Source organism: Pteronotus mesoamericanus, unplaced genomic scaffold, assembly GCF_021234165.1.
Source record: "Pteronotus mesoamericanus isolate MK-2021 breed Mesoamerican mustached bat unplaced genomic scaffold, CSHL_Meso_final scaffold_232, whole genome shotgun sequence".
Lineage (NCBI taxonomy): Eukaryota > Metazoa > Chordata > Mammalia > Chiroptera > Mormoopidae > Pteronotus > Pteronotus mesoamericanus.
Window position 1 is genome coordinate 12,558,512 of NW_026555311.1, and position 19,559 is coordinate 12,578,070.

Genomic DNA, 19,559 nt, shown 5'->3' on the forward strand with positions numbered 1-19,559 from the left:
TCTTGCTTTTCTCTGGCTATGTTTTTTACAAGTCCTTTATTGAAAATTTTCTGAGAGATTATCTTTCTTACATGTTTTGTATATTTATATATTTTATTTTATATTTTCCCCTTCTGATTTTTGTAAAATATGTAGTTTCTCTCTAGGCACTTAACTCCTCCTTCTTGCTGCTTTTCTTGTGCTTCTAAATATAGTCACGACTTTTGGAGCTTTCCCACACTTTCCATTCTTTGTGTCTGTTGGATGGATTTTACAATCTGGCTACACTGCTTGCTGTAAAGGGTCAGAATCTTTTGCCTCACTTAGCACATCATGACCTCGGAGTGGACTAGGTCAGTCAGGCTGGATAATATTAAACATAGGGTAGCAAAGCACAATGTTAGACTGAAAGCAGCATTTAACTGAAAAAATGAAAAAAAGATATAGGAAAACCACCTTCCGGAGAGTAATTTCCATCCCAGTTTTTTTTCCCCTCTCAATAAATGTCTTTTAGTTGTCTCTTCATCATAAATTATGTAAAATCCAAGCACAGAAACTTCAAACTTTTAGATGGTCTTCAGGACAGGACTTACCATATGAAGAGTATTAATTAGAAAACACAGATGATAAAGATTTCTAAAAACTCAGAATCAGGTTTGAGACAGGGAATCCTACACCCACCCAATTTTCCCTTCCAATTTTCCAGCCATTCTAGGAACAGATAGTGAAGGAAAATCCATGGTTTCACTTGACCATCAGATAGATTGGACTAGAGAATGACTTTTTCCCATTTGGATTTAAATTTACTCATTTGCAGGCAGAAGAGCTGGCAGAAATGATAAGTCCTGCCAGACAGTCCTGTTGAGAGATAATTTACTGCATTGTACTTGCCACAAGAGAGGGAGAAATGGGGAGCAATATGGGCAGTTTGAGGGCTTTCCGGTCAAGGGAAGGCGAGAGGAAAGCAGCTCACTGGCACACGCCTGGGGGCCCCCGTGGGCAGTGAGGTGAGCCTGCCTGAGCGTCACCTCTGACCAGCTGATCCACGCAGGAGAATAGAGCAGCCCATTACGTTCTCACTTTCTTGGGGTGGAGAAAGGTGGAGGCCTTTCCTCCAGGCCTTTCTAAATTGTGTGAAAGTGTTGGTGTGAGTTTTCTTTCTTATAGAAACCTTAGGGTGGTGATTAATTGTCTGACCCTTTATCAAACAGTGCAAAAGGCTCCCAATCACATTCTTGAAAGACCTCTAAGAGGAACACCAGAAATCCTTTTTTCCAAAAAGTTCAGAAAACTTGTTCTTGTCACAGCTGAAAAGACCAAAATTTACACCAATTACTATTTATGGACTGCAGTCTTTGAACAAATTATGTGACAAACTGCTCATGAGGTTAGCAACATTACCGATACTATATAAAAAGAATTACTTGGTTGCATTTCTATTAGTGGCTTGTGGTAACATTTTCTACAAAGTCCCATATAGTGTATACATGAAAAGGACAACTTATCCCTTTTACCTGGAATTATGAAATCTTAAGAAGAAAGGTGTGTTATGTGACTTGCACTCTTCCAAACAGACTTTGAGAATTGAAGAAAATGATAAAACATATTCACCAAAGATCATAGTATTATTTTAAAAACGATTTAAAAAGAAAATGTTTATAATAACAATAACCTATGTATATTGATTTTTTTTTTTCTTTTGGAAAATGTAGTGAGTGGTAAAACTCACTCAGACAGGCCTATGTGTAACTTATTTACGTAAGTACTAAAATATAAAGCATCTGCCGCCATCTATCACTAAATCCAACTCAGTGGTTTTCCACTTTTTCGTCTGGAACTTATGAACCAACCAGAAGATGAAAAAGCATCAAGTGCTAAGATAAATGTCTTATGGTCACTAAGTAATGTACATGACGTTCCAGGGAGCATAACGAGTTGAGACTCCTTAGTTTGACCACTTTCCAGGGAGAACTTTTGGAAAAGCGTTCGCCTAATGTAGCCTTCGGAGCACGGGGACAGATGAGTGGGCCCTGCTGACGCGCTCTGCTTTTCCTGCCAGTGCTCACTCTCTGTATAAACGCGACAGACGGGAACTCAACTAGAAGAAGAGGGTAGGAACCCACCCCGTCTGCTCCATGAGTTTTCAGCTAGCGCTTTACCCACCTCCCCGTGGAAATCTTAAAAGCTGCTTTTTGGCATTTCAGGGATCTCTCAGGAATCATATTTAGGTATCAAGGCTGGATACATAGGTTTTTCAATTGATTTACAAATAAATTATCTTAGGGTAGGGGAAAGATGCTAGTTTTGCTCACCATTGTCTATTATATTTAAAAAATGGTAAAATAATTACAGCAACATCAAAAGGCACTGACTAGTCAACTCTGTTTTAAACTGTAGGAGCCACAGCTGCAGCCCGGAAGGAGGTGATAAGGAACAAGATCCGAGCAATAGGCAAAATGGCCAGAGTGTTCTCCGTCCTCAGGTGGGATCATTTTTCCTCTATTTCTGCTTTAAATTTGATTATGTGTCATTTAACAAACATTTTAATACTTTAATTGGTATTCGAAGTATTTTACTAAAAGATATTTGCTTTACCATAATTATTTTTTCTTTTAAATGAAATTATTAGCTTCTCACTGTTTTAGTCAAATTGAAATACACTAAATTATTTCTGTAGAGAAGGTCTCTAAATGTACTGTTTCACATTTTATCCCTCTATTTGTTGCTGGCCTTTTAAAACATTTATTTCACAATAGGGTGAACATAAGGTAAAATAGGAAAGCTATTATAATCTTTTCTGTTTTTCGTTCTGGCTTTGTGGTAAAAGATGATTTTATTATGTGCATTTCACTGGATTTCTAAGAAATGAACATCAGCCATAAAGCTTGTTCATGTGAGTCTATATTATTCTAATAAATCATTGAGAGAAAAAACAGTTATTTAATGTTTCAATTCCCATGTAGTAGTTATTTTTTAAGTAGACCATGAATCATGTTATTACTAAGCCTGAATTTAGAGAACAAATATTTTCTTGAAGAGAATTAACTATTTTTACTTAAATTCAATGATCTATTCTTAGACAATACAGAATAACTATATTTCACTTCCAAAACTTAGCTTAAAATATGGCATGTTTCTATGTGAGGAGGATACAGTCAGTTCACAATTACACATTAAAAAGAGCGATAGGAAAATCTTGGGAAATAGACCATCTACATATTGTGTAATTTTATTACTTAATGTCGCCTAATTTTTGCCTTAGCTGTTTTGTACAGAGTAGTTAACACTGGCTCTTTTGATTTCTCCTCTTGCTATTTCGATCCTCCTTCTGGTAGTGTCACTAAAGAGTGACTGAATGACTTGACGCCACAAGCAGAGAGCCATGAGAAGGATGAAAAGTAGTCCCGTACTTCCTCAAAAAGATCAGCTCAAAGTCACTAACAGCTCTGTGGGAGCCAGCCAAATCTTGAAAAGTCGTGCTAAAGCTGAATATAAAGCAGCATTGCTCCCTACCACCTAATGAATGAGGCTGTTTTTGCTCTAATGTTTAACTGAACTTTTAGGATTCATTTATTCACTCATTCAGTAATAAATATAAAACGTAAAGCATTGATTCTGTACCGTGAAGGAAAAAAAAGACAGCAATATAAAGGTATAGCAAGTGGGAGATGCGGCACTGATTTTAGCATGTGATCAACAAAGAGCTTTCTGAGTAATGGCATTTGAGCAAGTGTGGGGACGGCCTTCATGGAGATGTGGGCTCAGAGGGCGCAAGGCCCCGAAAGAGGAAGTGCAAAGACCCTTAGATAGAAACAAGGTCGGCAGTTTTGAGGACCGGCAAGGAGGCATGCGTGGCTCGATGTCCTGTGGGGCAAAGGACTTCAGAAAGATCATAAACTCAGCTGATGCCTCTGTGTAAACACTTGCTTATTGATTGTGTCTCAGATTTACCAATAAATGCTTTATTTCGTTTCCTATCTGAAATCTCTACTAGGAGAGGAAAAAAATAGCTCCAGAATGTCCATGCGAAAGTACATTTAGGGAAAAAGGAGAAGCTTTCCTTAGTTTAAAAAATTATTTTTGTCTACATTAGCCTTCAAACCACATGAAGGTGTTAGAAACAATGCTCTAAATCATAGGTCTTAAAATTGGGAAGGCCCCCCAGTCCCTTGCTTATTAGTTCCCAGCTGAGAAGTGATCTGTTTGAACCCAGTGATAATCAGGGATTTGACTAAGATTATATGTGTAGATAGAAAATTAAAACAAAGTATACTTTATAGCTTTTCTGTAATTAAAGCATTTCAGTAAATTTGTAGAGTACAGGGGGATAATATCCAGAGAAAAATAAATTAACCTTAAGAAGTAAGGATTGAGCATTAAATGTATACCATATATCGATCGATATTAAGTTAAGCAAAATGGATAACAAATTCGAATGCCAGACAATGTAGAAAATAAACGAATAAAAGACAGTAAAATGCATGCCAAATGCATGAAGAGACACTCTGCCGTGGAAGAGGACAGCAAGGAGCCCTTGCATTTCCTGAAAGGAATGTTCATGGAGAGGCTGATGTTGGAGGAACGCTGTAAAGGACAGGCTGGGTTCCACTGAGTAAGGAACTGTGGTGAAGCCATGCCTGGAAACAGATATCACCAAGAACACAGTCACACAGTCCTAAAAGCAGTGTTTTATGGGGTCCTGGTTACGCGCCAGGTGCCGTGCCCCATGCTGTACGCACTTGACAGGAATCTACACAGCAAACTTGCAAGGTCAAGTTGACCTTAGTGAGGAAACTGAAACTGAGGGAGGCTAAGTGGTATGTCCAGACTCAGTCAGTGAGCAGCACTAATGAGAGTCTGATTGGAAAGTGAGCCCTGTAGTCCATGAACTCTAAGTATTTAAAAGAGCTGAATAGTAAGACATGAAGGTGAGTGAACAATCGAGTAAAAAGTGAGGCTGAACATGGATTGAAGTCCAGTCCAGATCCTTGATTGCCTGAATACTATGGTAAATAAAGCATTTAATTTTTTGTGTGTGGGAAATGAGGATTTATGAAATGATCTTCACGGGATGAGTGACATGCTCTAACCCATGTTTAAACACTATATGTTACTGACAGTATGAAGATCGGATAGCAAGGTGACTTAATGGGTGTCAGGAAGACATTTAGGAAGCTCTTGAAATAATCCAAGCCATACTGGGCTATAGGAGGAAAGATACAAAGGAAGGGACAAATGGAATAAGGAATTTGATAAGGAATTTGTGAAATTAACAGATTATAAATGTAATGGATGAATGTGGATGATGGTACAAATTTGTCAGGTATAGCTGTCCAACACATTCCTTACATGTGGGTAGTTCACATTACGGGGGAACCAGAAGCCTGTCTTTCAGCAGCCCTTTCAGGTTAGGTGCAGGCATGTTGCCTATGATCCACCAATCAAATGGACGCATATTCTGTTTCAAAATAAGCATCACGAGGAAGCAACTGGCGGGAGACGGTGGTTCCTCTCACTGGTGTGGAATCTGAGGGGCCAGGAGGTGAAGAGCTTCTTTCTCAGCGTTTCGGGGTTAACCGCACAGCATTAGCATGAGTTCGGGCCTTGGCTCTAAACGGTAATAGCAACATTTCCCAGAGCAGATCCCACAGTGTGGATGAGCACTGATACTTTTCCCAATTTCCAAACATTCCAGTCTAGCTCTCTGGATCTGTGAGCTCTCTAATTATCTTTTAATACATCTCTGTACAGGTAAAATTAGCCAGAGTAGCTTCTGTTGTTTGCTACAAGAACCCTGACCTAAGCAAGAGATAATGAGGGAGATAGAGTATTCTAAGACTATTACACAGAGGTGCTAGCCCATGTGATTGATAGGCTAATAATGCTGTTATCTAAGAAAGAGGAAGTATTCCTCCCTTAAAATATCTAACTGGATTTATGGGGAGAACTGTGGTATGTTGAATTGTGCTCATTTTCCTCTGAGATGCTACAGGAATATTCATGTAAAGGTGGTTAGAAGTTCTGCTCTGGAGCTTCAGAGAAAGGCGAGGGTTAGAAGTGCAGCATAAGTGATGCTTTTGCCGAGGGGAGCAAGTGAGGGAAGGAGGGAAAAGACAAGCGTCCTCTAGAACGGTGCTTTCCAATAGAAATGTAATGGGAGCTACATTTTAATTTTAAAGTTTCTAAAGCCACAGTTAAAAGAAAGTAGGGAGAAACAGGTGAAATTCGTTTTAGTGGGTGACTAGAGGAAGGGGCATAAAAGGAACATACTTCCAGTTATAGAATGTAATGGGAATGTAATGTATAGCATAGGGAATATAACCAACAATATTGTAATGACTCTGTAGGGTGACAGATAATTACTAACCTTATTGCGGTGACCATTCTTCCGTAAGATATGTAAATTTCTAATCACTATATTGTGCATGTGAAACTATTGTTATACTGTATGTCAAGTATACTTCAGTTAAAAAAATAAAAAGAATATAGGAAGAGGAGAAAAATAGTTGGGTGAAAAGGGGCAAGGGGATAAGGAAACCTGATTTTGAAAACTAATGCAAAGGAAAAAATATGTTCGTTTACTTAGAGATACTTTCAACTTTTCCAAATCCATCTATTAGCATTTAGAACATTTCTTTTATATGTACCCTCCAGTGGTTTGACAGCAAAAAAGTGAAAGGGTTGAAATAACTGCATTAAAGTAAACAATATTAATTGACCATCTCAAACCTAATAGGTTAAGTAAACTCTACAGTGTCAGCTCTGCACCAGGTGCTGCTCTGGTCTAGGTACTGTGGACGCAGCAGTGAGCAAAGCACACAGAAACCCTGCACACATGAAGCGTCTCTAGCCAGGGTGACATGTAGTGGGCAGAGCAACAACAACAGTAAAAAGGAAGCAAATGAACTGTATAGTGTTCCAGAAAAAAATAAAATAGACAAGGAGAAATAGGGAGTATAGTAGGTGCGTGTTATTTTTTAAAGTGTCCTCCAGGAAGTCCTCACTTAGAAGGCTATGCCTGAGCAGACTTGCTGGCAGGGAGGGAGGAGCCGAGCAGGTGTCGGGGAGAGGAGCCTGACAAAACAAGTGCACAGCCCCAGGGTGGGAGGAGCTGGCTTATTTGAGGTGCACTAGGGGAAGTGGGCACTGGTGGCAAACACAGCCTGAAAGGGACGAGGATGGGAGACTGTGGGTTGGGAGCTAGTTTTTTAAGGCTCTTGTCAAACTGTCCAATTTTCACTCTTAATGAGAGGAGAAGCCATCAGAGAGTTTGAAAAAGGAGACACAGCATCTGCATAGATAGTAAAAGGCTCAGCCTGGCTGCTACACTGAGAATAGTTGTGGGGGTGGGGAGGGAGCACAAGAGCATGACGAGGATGGAGCAGGGAGACTAGTTAAGAAGCTGCTGGAACAATCCAATTGTGGTGATAATTGTTCAAGAAGCAATTTGTTAGAAGTCCACATCTCCTTTGTCTCCTGAGAGACGTGTGACTGATCCTACAGGTGCCAGCATAAAAGGGTTGTCAGGTAGAGAATCGAGCCCGGGACTTTGTTAGACAACTAAGACATTAGCATCACTAGCCACCAGAGAGATGTAAATTAAAACCACAATGAGATACCACTTCACACCGGTCAGAATGGCCATCATAGACAATTCACCAAACAATAAGTGCTGGTGAGGTTGTGGAGAAAAGGGAACCCTAGTACCCTGTTGATAGAAATGCAGACTGGTGCAGCCGCTGTGGAGAACAGTATAGAATTTTCTCAAAAAACTAAAAATGAAACTGTCTTTTGACCTGGCAGTTCTACTGCTGGGATTATACCCTAAGAATCCTGAAACACCAATTCTAAAGAACCTGCACACCCCAATGTTCATAGCAGCACAATTTATAATAGCCAAGGGCTGGAAGCAACCTAAGTGCCCATCAATAAATGAGTGGAGCAAAAAACTGTGGTACATTTACACAATGGAATACTATGCAGCAGAAATAAATAAGGAACTTTTACCTTTTGCGACAGTGTGAGTGGAACCAAAGAACATTATGCAAATACTGTATAATCTTACCTATAAGTGGAACCTAATCAACAAAACAAACAAGCAAATAAAATATAACCAGAGACATTGAAATAAAGAACAAACTGAAAGTAACCAGAAGGGGGCGGGGCAGAAGGATAAGGGGGGCGGGGGGGCTGGGGAGAAAGGGAAGGGTTGTCAAGGAGCATGTATAAAGGACCCGTGGACAAAGTCAGTGGGGGGGTGGTATTGAAGGAGGGAGGTGAGAGTGGGTGGGGTGGGGGAATGTGGTGGCGGGAAAATGGAGACAATAACATTTGTTTATTGAACAACAATAAAAATGTAAAAGAATAAAGATAATATAAAAGTACAAACTTTTTTTTATGTCGGATTATTCCTATTTAATGATTATGTAATCATTATGATTAATGCTGTGCTGATTAATAAATATAATTGAAATGATATATATAAAAGTGATTATAAAACATTTGTCAAAATGAGTAATAAAATATTTTTTTATTAGCAAAGCTGTGGGGAAAGAGGCAGCCAAAAAGGAAAGCTGGGAAATCTTACCAGTTGCATTATTGGCTAGTTATCATTATTTTGCATGTTTATCATGTAATGTCAAAATTCCTCAACCTCTTGAATGCAACTCCTAGCTTCCTAATCCATAGAAGGATTTTATTTTTTTTAATCTCCCACGTACTCTGGTTTTCTCTCCCAAGTCAAATCCGCTTCACTGATTTTTCCTGAGCCTTGCTGGAAAAGTTCCATCAACACTCCACCTGGCTCGTCCTCAACATGCATGCGGTGCCACAGAGGACACCCAGCCGGCACCCTCCGGCACCCTGGGTATCGTGACGCCTGCTTACCAAATCCGATCTGTTGTCTCTGTCTCCAGCACTCAGAAGACACTGAACCATCACAATTGCATAATTGTGAACTAACCAGTCACACCATTCACATAACATAATTCCATATGAATGTATAAAAATATGTTTTAACTTTAAAAAAATCTACAGAGCAAAGATGGATGTAAATGTGAGTTATATGCATTTTTTTACTTTTAAGTCTTTTCTTTTTCTTCGAAGAAAGTAAGAGTTAATGTCCGCCTCCCACATTGTGCCTTTGCAGAGAAGAGAGTGAGAGTGTGCTGACGCTGAAAGGCCTGACGCCCACCGGCATGCTCCCCAGTGGAGTGCTCTCTGGAGGGAAGCAGACCCTGCAAAGCGGTAAGCAGGCCCGTTGCTCTGACTGTGCTGGGAGGATCTCAGTCAGCTGCATTGTTCGAGCCCTGACTTACTCATTTACTTCAGCTCTGCCTTAGTCTCTGCTCAAAGAAGGGCTGAAACCCCACATCCACTTGACCAGTCCTGTCTGCCTGAATGGAGTCTTGACCCCACCCCCCTTCCGTCATTCACATGTGAACCCCAATGCAGGCCTGCTCTAGGACAACTCATTTAGGCTGCCTACATGCACAATAGGTTTGACCACTTTGAGTGAATCAGTTGCTAAAAACAAATTTTTGGTTACATTTTTACTAAATGTTCTGATTATCTATTTGAAGGATGAAACACACTACACACACACACACACACATTTGTAAGTCCAGATTTCAGTGGAAAATGGAGGAAGAATATAAAAAAGGATGATTTCATTATCCACTTGAGTAGAAATATATGTCATATGTCTTTTCTTTCATTTATACCCTTAAAACAGACTGAGTAAAACCATGTTTTATTTCTGAAAAAAGAAAAAAAAACATTTCCTTTAAGCCAAAGATTTTGTATTAAAATGTGTAGCTTTCTGGATGAGTGCTTTCCAATAAAACTTTTTGTGGTGATGGAAATTACTATATCTGTACAGAAGCCACTGGCAACATGTGACAATTGAGCACTTGAAATATAGCTAATAACAACTGAGAAACTGAGTGTTTTATCTTACCTAATTTTTATTAATTTGACTTAACTAGTCACATGTGGCTAATGGCTATCCTACTAGATGGTACAGTACTATACACTTTTTTGCTTTTGTTACTTTTGTTCTGTTATCTATTTTAACTAATATCATCATTAGAGTCCAGTTTTAATAATACTTTATGGAAATGTTATGAGATTAGACTTTAACAGGAAAGGATGAGAACAAAAATACACCGTAACGTTTTGAAAATAATCTCAGCCTCTTGCTTATTTTCCTATATCTTTCCCTGAATCTGTTTTGTGTTCTTTTTTTGCCCCCTACCCCTACCCCTCAATCTAGAAGGTTCAGGTGTTCTTATGGTTACATTGTTTAGACACGCCTTACATAGATAGTAATGTTCAACTTTATGTGTATGCCGCTGTTAAGTAATCACATCTAGCCGCATCACTCCAATTTTCTTTATTTTCTTATGAATATATTCCAAAAACAGTGTCTCTGAGTTTCCACAAAAGAGAATTTCCTAAATGATAGTAGGAAAATGTATAGTATTTGAGTAAATTACCCTTTTATAACTAAAGATTAATTTAATAACGTTTTTTAAAAACCACAAAATTTTTCCCACCACAGTAAACATGCTCTCTATAGCATTAGCATAAATGGATCACTTAAATGCACAAATGCACAACCACCTAATTGACTGAAATCTGCGTAGTTTTTGATAAGCACATTTTAAAGTACTGCAGATGTATTATCAGAAACTATGGCCACATTTGCTTTAGAACAATACATTTAATAATGGGCAGTACATGTTTCTAATATGTTGGTTCTGGTGTGGTTTCATATATTTTACTTTCCTTTTAAACTTAAGTTACTTAAGTTCTTATATTCTTTTTGTTTTCTTTTGAAATTTTCACTGGTATTTGAACTTAGATTATTCAGTTTCCTTTTCTGTTAATTTTATTTTAAAATCCATTGTGTTATTATGTGTTGAACTCACACGTACACACAAATGCACACTGAACCTAAGGATTGGAACCTCATTAATCCTGAGAATTTAAAAACTCCGTATATATTTAAAGCATATACATTAATACAGTTTCAAAATCCATTGCCTGGCACCCTTCAGTTGTCTAAATGGAGGAACTACTTAAAGCTTTACTATTTCCTCTCCATGGTGGAATTCAGAATGCACTGTAAGTAAATTGTAGTGCATATTTGGCAGTTGCCCTAGATTTAAAACCTTAAATTATAAAAAATACGCATGTTAAAGTCAAGGGGTAGAATTTTAATAGAAACATTTTGGAAGTAAGCATAGAGAACTCTTTCATTTTAGCACTTAATTAGGGAAATATCAACTCATTAGTAAAACAGATTCATACACCTGTACAATGAGAATATAGACCCTAAACTTACAAAAATTGCTGATAAAACAATGGGCTTTTAAAGTTTTTGCTCTGAAATATGCTGATGTTGCAGTATTTAGGCTGCCTTTTCTTTAAAATGCTGATAGAATTATTGTTGCTATTAGCATGTTATCACTTGATTGTAACTTTTTAAGAATTCCATTCCCAGCAATGATATTCCAATAAGAAAAACTGTTTTTAAATTGAATTGCCTGATAAAAGAAGTCCAAGCTCTGTCATTGCCTTTCTTTTTTCTTTTGCCCTCACCACTCTAAATCGTTCTGGGTGGCGAAAGCCTTTATATAATCACATGCATCTTCAACTCAAGACACGTTGATTTTATTCTTCCTCCAAATGGACCTCTCTTCACCCCCGCCCTCCGCTTTTCATTTGTGGTAGGAAACTGGGCTATTAAATATTAAATAGCGTGAATTACCCCATTGACGTTATGGCACTGCTTCAAATTCTACCATTCTTCTGGTATTTTAAAACTATAAACCACCAAGCATAGCCGTGGCTTTATTGAAATTTCTGCAAGTCACATGTACATTTTTAGATTGACCTAGTTTCTTATCAACTCGATCTAAGTAAAAGAAAACTTTACTGAGTGTTTTCCTAAAGGATCACTTTGTCATTTATTTAGTGAGGAAAAACCAAAGCAGAGGTGAATGCATCTCACAAATTAAACTTAATCATTTTGTTGTATTTTTTCTTTCTTTTTAGTATTTCTGTTCTGTTGTCTATGCCAGAATCCAGCACTTACAGGAACATGAATTCTCTTAGCTCCCTTGATCGTCATTGATTTGTTCTTAAGAGTTAAAAATCCTCTGCTCATTTTTCTCATTCATTTTACACCCCCTTTCTTCTCTTCAGCTACTGTTGAGGCTATTGAGGCTGATGAAGGTAAATTGGCCAGTCCCCTTTCTGTTGTACCTGCAACAGATAAGGGCTCTGCTGGGTGTATTTCATTTTTTATTTTTTTATTTTTATTTATTTTTTTGCTGTAGCTTGTACAGAGTGTGTGGGTGTTGGGCTAACAGTTGTGGCTCAGTATTAACCAAATGTTCTTGCTTTAAAGGGGAAAATGTCCTTTTATGGTTTGTTTGTTTGGTTTTTCTTTCCCTTAAAGCTATGTATGGTTTTTGTATACAATGAATCTAGGATAATCACAGAAAACAAAAGGATTTCATATCTTGAATGATGTGGGGTGGGGGTTATGGCAGCTGTTTTGACAAATAATGCACAAAACGATATTCTTTGAGCTGAACCATGTCCCTCCCTCAAATCACTTTCAGTCAGCACAGAAAAGGAGAGAATAAAAATAGTCCCATGAATTCTGGTCTTCAGAAGTTTCTGGAAAGAAAAAAATGTTCATTTGAATAGTGCTTTGTTCTAGTTCAACATTATTTTATGTCTCTAAACAGTATCCCAACATGTGACAGCTGCATATGAGATACAGTTCTGCTACTCTTATCAAATTTTAACCTCCTGGTATTTGTCATGCAGTTAGCACCAGCGAAGTGGCTGTGGGAGTGGCTAGCAACAAGCACAGGGACTATCAAGTAATCACTCAATTGATTTATGTTTACTGAGTGTCTGCTTCACACCAGGCACTCCACAAGGTGCTGCAGGAGAAACCAAGGCGTGTCTATCCCCGACTGTTTTCTGGCACTGCTCAAGGACAGTAGCGTTGACCCTTTAGCAATTGCTTTTAAGATGAGTGCTTTTTAAATATATAGTTATGAGAGAACTGCTTATCGCATAGTTTTTAACATTATACATACCATACCCTCTGGAAATTGTAAAAAAGAATAATTTGAAGTTCCCCTTTAAAACAAAATTCTTCAGTTGTATTTTGTTCTTGCAAGATAACTTTTTTAATTTTCCCCCAAATTGTGTGCATATGGTCCTTTGACACGATGTTAAAAAGTGCCACTTTAGACTCTTTAATTTGTACATGATTTGGATATGGTAGGGGAAATGATAGCAACTGTAAGAGAAAATACAACTGCTTCCTAAATAGCAGTGAATAAACTGCTATTTATGTGGGAATTCTCTATTCCTCTTGGCAAATTCTAATCTGCAGTGTGCATTCTTGTTGATAGTTTGGCTGTTTTCTGTGGTTTCTGTGACTCTGTGTTGTGTTAAGTATACTACCAATGTAAATTGCTAATACCTATTGTCTGACCAGCAACTACAGCAGAGCACGTTCTTCCATACCAGGTAGACAAAAGTGATTAGAAATGGAGCCCCATTCCTAACACATCATTGTCCTGACTCAGATTTTGAATTTCTATGCTCCCATCTTACTGGCTTTTAAAATCCAGAGATTCCACTCGTGTCACTAAAATTTAATAAAGTCACTCCTTAAATTACCATGATAATGAATTTTTTATATGTATTAATTCTGATGAAATGGTATTCATAGTAGTTCAGAAAAAAAAATAGAGTACCACTTAGTGCAATTGTTTTGCCCCTCAAAATAATTGAGTTAGTTTTCAGGGTGGGTGCTCATTAGACAGCTCTATTATTTTGCAATTCATTACTAAATTAGAGAAGAATTAAGAAGCTTTGCTTTGGGCCTTGGTCTTTCCCCATTTCCCCATCTTCTCCTTCTCATAGTTGACTAATCACCATGATGCTAACCTTTAAAATGCAGAGGGGGAAACATGTTATTTTTCATCATTTATTAAGTTTAGAAGCAACTGCATATATCTTAAGAATCTCATCCGTACTAATCAAAGGCACATTTGTGTAAGAGTGGCTGGCAACGTTTCAGATTGAAACTGCTTTCCTTTTTTCCCCGAATAAGGCGGGAAGGATAAAGGTACCTTGTAATTGTCCTTAATCCACTGTGGAGACGCAACCCAGTTCAGCATTGGTGATTGGCCCTTCAATACCTGGCGTGCACTTCATGGGGAGTAAAGCAAACTGATGTCATTGGTTCCCCATTTATGTACTTTACTTTCAGCTTACTTTTTGGTGCACTCACTGAAGAACTCATTGAGTTTTCTTGAACAAATGACTTACCTGTCTCTGGAACACACCAAAGGTTACTGTAAAATAAAAAAATACTAAATATCAATGCTCCCCCTTTGAGAATTCCTGTTTCCATTGAACAGGACCTGAAACCAGCCCTATTCCTTTTTGCTAAACTTGTGAAAAGCTTTTTCTCAGTGTTATTCTTGAACCATCACTTATGTCTACATTGATCTACCGAGAAACTTTTTCTTTGATTTAGGCAAAAATGGATACCACATGAACATCAGTTTGACCTGTTCTCTGCTGAAGAGCAGAGAAAGTTTTCTGCCCAAGATCAGTGATCTAATCTTGATTTTTCTGAGTTTCTCTTACCTTGTCACCCACTCTACATGCTCCCAAAGTTGAGTGGAGAAGTGGGACCTGTTAATTTTACTGTGTTCATGCCATTATTGAGTTGTTTGTCAAGGAAGTCTTTCTGGGGTTCTGAGATGGCATGGAAATGCCCAAGTTAATTCCTTTTATCTCCTTTTAGCTTCTGATCTAAGCTCTATACCAGAATTTCAGGTATACCTGCCTCAGCGATTCTACTGAATTTGCCATTTCTGAATTTGCAAAATGGAATAATAAAAAGGTTATGTTCCAGTCTGTCTAAATTAGGGTGTTTGGTGCTATGATCCAGTTAATGATGTGGCCAGTTGATGCTGTGCTGGGTCTAGAGACCTGTCCCTGGTAGCAGCTTTCCTCTTTACATGTCCACTTCGGATTTCGTTGATCTAAACTTTCATGAAGACAACAGAAGTGCTTACGTCTTACTAACTTGAAGAGGACATTTTGGTTGGCAAGAGACATTGGCTGTTTTGAAACCTTTTGGTTTTCTTCGGGTATGGTAAGCAGTCTGTTGTGTTGTGCTCAGGTCCCGTTACTTGTTCACTGCTAAAGGATTCCCTCTCTGACTGCGGAATCTCTAACATCACCTGATGGAACAGCTGTGCCCTTCGTCTTCCTCCGGCTAACCCAATTTTTCTTTTTTTTAATGGTTTTGTGTTTAGCTATCAAAGGATTTTCACCACAACATAAGATCACTAGCTTCGAGGAGGCCAAGGGCTTAGACCGAATTAACGAGAGGATGCCGCCTCGCAGAGACGCCATGCCCTCTGACGCCAACCTTAACTCCATCAACAAGGCTCTCGCCTCAGAGACTAACGGCACGGACAGCAATGGCAGTAATAGCAGCAATATTCAGTGACCACTTCTTGTTCACTCTTTTCTTTTCGTCTTTCTTTTTCTTTCCGTTCTTTATTTCTCTCTTCCCTATTTTTTTTTTTTTTTTTTTTTTTTGAGCTGCAGCTGCAGGGCATGGTGGGGATTGCTGCATATTATCAGCAGTTGTATGTTCTTGCCTCTGAAGGTAGCGTATTTGCTGTGGGGGCCAGGAATTGGGTTCAGTTTACACTATCATTAAAAGAGAGGGAGAGATAATAAACTATATTTTGGTGAGGGTGGTGATTAAACACGTCTTTTGGGTATGCCTTTAAAAAATACTTAGAGGAAAAACAAATTTAAAAAGAGAGCTAGTAATGCTAGTATATACTGCAATGTTAGGGAATGAACATGTTTTCCTACTGCAATGGGGACTCCCAGATAGGTTAGTGAAAGGACTTTTATTATGTTACTGGACAAGAAAACTTTGTCTAATTTCTTACTCTATTGTACGTTTACAGTTGCCGCACTAAAAATGAATGACATCAAACATTTTTAACAAAATGATGTACAAACTAAATAAGGACTATTTATTGATAATGTTTTGCTACTCTTGTCAGACAATGGCTATAAAATGAATTAGGCAGACTTAAAAAAAACAGAAAAAGAAAAAAAAAGAATGTTGCAAATTTGTTAAAATGCCAAAAAAGACAGTTTAATTTTGTACAGATTATGCTTACCTCAGGTTTCTTTAGTGTGCTTGAATGCCCTCCTTTCAGTATAACACTTACTAATTTAGTAATGAATATCTTTTTGTTTCTTTTCTTTAAGTTTAAAAAAAACTGGAATAATTACATCTATCTTTTTTTTTTTGCTGTTTATATTTAGGGGTTTTGTTGATAAATCAAGTCTTGGTTGTGGCTTGCTGAATTAAATATTTATGAGTGGTGCATTTTAAGTATAGTGAACAAGATACCATATTAAATACAGTGATAAAGCATCTATATTCTGTAAAAAAAAAAAAAATCTGCCTATGCATGTTTTTTAAGAAAAAAAAATGGCTGTATCGGCCTGTATGGGACTGTAATGCGCTTAGTGGTCTGACATATACTGGAAATGTATGTATACTGGCGTACTTTATATTCTCTAAAATGCTTAATGCCTTTGAAATTTTGTAATCAAAAAAAGCTTTGAAAAAATCTAAAGGGGAGAGTATTCTTAAAAGTTTTTAACATAAGCTTGTCAGTGCACATATAGATGGTTAGCATGTTTAGCAACCTTGTGAAATTTAAATAAGTTTGTAGTTACATGTGAAACTCTAAATGCATGGTAACTGTTAATGTCATAATGGTTTAGTTATTTTGTTCTGTTCTGTCATGTGCCACAAACTATGTACTTTTTTCACTTTTTTCCCTTTGTATATCAGTTACGGGTTACAACTGGTTCATTCTGAAAACAACAGCAAAAGTCCATTCATATTTTTTAACAATTGTATAAGTGCCCAAGTAATTCACTAGAGCCTAAAGCCTTGCCTTTGTAATTTGACTTCTGAAATGTTGGCAATCAAAGCATGCACTTGTAACAATGAAAAAGAAAAAGCATTTTATATTACTACTCAATAAAATGTGCATGAACTTAAAGAACTCTCATCCTTTCACTGAGTCTGCTGAAGGGATTTCTGTGCACAACCACCGTGCTGTCTTCTAGGTGCCGGGCTCACCACCCTGCATCACCGAATTGCTCTAACAGGCTTCACTGAGGGCCTCGTGATCCAAGGTGTGGTGCCTACTCCCGCTGGAAGAAACTTGGTGGATTTGTGTCTCAAATCAGATGAGAAATGTATTTAAAGAGCAAATGCCATCTTCTGGCTCCCTCAGTGTGGGAGCCAGTAAAGACAGCAGAGCATTCCTTTTTATTGGGGAAGAAAAAAATTGTTATCAGGTGTGTCAGTTGTATTGGATGCCCTATCTGCTAAAGCAAAAAGAACTAAGCTACTAAGTGCATTTTCATCACAGAAGAGAGTTGCATTTGTATTGATAAACAATTTGTATACCGGCGCTTCAGCTAATATCTAATCACCAGAAGATTTGAGATACACCAAATTTCAGTTTGTTTCTAACATTGTTCATTTTCAGTGCACTTTGTTTTATGTAATAAAGTATGCCTATTATATTAAATAAGACAATTAGTGATATAGTGTACCAAAACAAAGATGTTCTAGATGTATTCTCTGACAAAGACTATCCCAAATTTATTTTAATGAATCCAAACATTTTTTTTTCCTGTGGATATTTTTCTGTCCTAAAAAAAAATGACATCTAAGGAAAATATTTAGATGCAATTTATTAGAATGATGTGACAGAAATGGTAATTCTGGTACCAAGGTGTTTACTTTCTTTCTTATATCTGCAGAGAAAATATCCTGACCAAAAAAAAAAAAAATCGTTTTTTTGGATTCCTTTCTTTTACAAATTGTGCTGAGGCAACTATGGCATAGAAATAAACATTTGACATTAAAATGATCAGTTGATGTGAGTATTGCTTGGTCTTTCTGGTCAGTAGATAGGAAAGTAATGCTGTATATTTTTCAGTAGTAATTCTAGCAAAGAAATCAATGTAGCAATGAAGTAATTTTCCCAAAAGGGATAACACTGCCAGATCATCGGTTATTAGATCTGTCTCCTTAGAAACTGTTGAATTCTTGAGTGGTTTATGCCCGTGAATCTTCGGCTGTACATGCGCACATTCACACGCACGCACAGGCCCAACCTCCATCCTCTGCCCTCCTTCCCCGACTCCCAAGGTGTCTTCTCATGCAAGTCAAACTCAGTACTGAGTTTTTGTCTAGCTTTTCAAGGAGTCAGAGCTGGATTTCACTGACCCTACATCAGCAAATTTTTAATCTAAAGTATTCTCTGCCTATATCCTTTAAAAATATGTTTTGAAGAAAAACCTTGACTGAACTTGTATGAGCCAAGGGAAGCGGGGATGGGGAGGCACTCCCTCCCAGACAGAGGCACGCCCCAAGGCAGGGTGTCCAAGAGGAAGCCTCCGGTAGCATCAGCCCCGAAAGTGTCATGATGAAGCTGGGGCGGCAGAATGACCTTGTCTTCAAACATTTCTTTCCTTGCCACCCCACCGCATCCGTGTGAGATAATACAGTTTAGCAACATCCATCTTTCTGCCCCCTAATCCAAGCCCCCGCCATGTGAATTCAGCACCATAAGCAGGGAAGTGGGAATGGCCGTACTTAAATGTCTCACGCTTTTCTTCACTACTTCAGGTCTCTCACTCGCTGACCCTCTTTGTCAAATTCCATTAAGAGGCAGGGACCTCTCAGCTTGCCCAGCCTGAGTGCCTACATATCTTTAAAACCAGAAGTTCCTTGAGTTGGACAAATCTGAGGTTCTCAAAGATATTTTCTTTCCCCTTAGTATGTGGCTTTCCATTTTATTCATTCCACAAACATTCATTCTCTGCTATGCTCTTCTCACTGTTACAGGTTCTTTATTTTTTTCACAAAAAAAATAAAGTCTTATCAGTCTTGACAGCATATCAGTTTTCATTCTGATGTAAAATGTCAATGTTCCATCAAATCATGAGTCAGTGTCTGGCTTAACACTGAGCTGATTTTTAAGTCCATTCTTACTCTCTGTTGTATAGGTGTTTCTTTTCGTATACATTTTAAGCCCCTGACAAGGCCCTTTCATGATAAATTCATTTATTAAAAAATATATTCCTTTTAACCAGTGGAAAGGAACAAACGTGGGCACATTTTCAAGAGACAACACAGACAAATTGGGATGCACATGAGAGAATGGAAACCCAGCGGAGGAAGAGTCTGGGGGAAAGACTGAAGACGCCTAAAAGGGAACAGAGGGAGACACAATAGCTATTATATTGAGCTCGTTATTCCAAAAGATCCTGTTTAACTCAGAAAGATGCCCCCTTATCATAAAACGGAAGCTGCTAATGAGTGACCCTTCCATTCAGTGGATGCGGTGCTTGCGTGATGCTGCAAAGAAGGAGCTGTGCCAAACCGTTGCAGGGCCTCCCTCAAG

General features: G+C 38.2%; 1 protein-coding gene across 2 annotated transcripts in view; it reads left to right on the forward strand.

Moving 5' to 3' along the window:
* PPP3CA (protein phosphatase 3 catalytic subunit alpha) overlaps nucleotides 1-17,141 on the forward strand; it is a 302,760-nt gene extending 285,619 nt beyond the window's left edge. Inside the window, exons 11-14 of one of the 2 annotated variants that reach the window (XM_054591684.1) lie at nucleotides 2,377-2,461; nucleotides 9,128-9,225; nucleotides 12,190-12,219; nucleotides 15,348-17,141. In XM_054591684.1, coding sequence (XP_054447659.1) covers nucleotides 2,377-2,461; nucleotides 9,128-9,225; nucleotides 12,190-12,219; nucleotides 15,348-15,544 — 410 coding nt within the window. In that variant the 3' untranslated portion in view covers nucleotides 15,545-17,141. The remainder of the gene's footprint in view (nucleotides 1-2,376; nucleotides 2,462-9,127; nucleotides 9,226-12,189; nucleotides 12,220-15,347) is intronic. The other variant, XM_054591685.1, reaches the window with a different exon arrangement.
* Nucleotides 17,142-19,559: the final 2,418 nt, after the last annotated feature.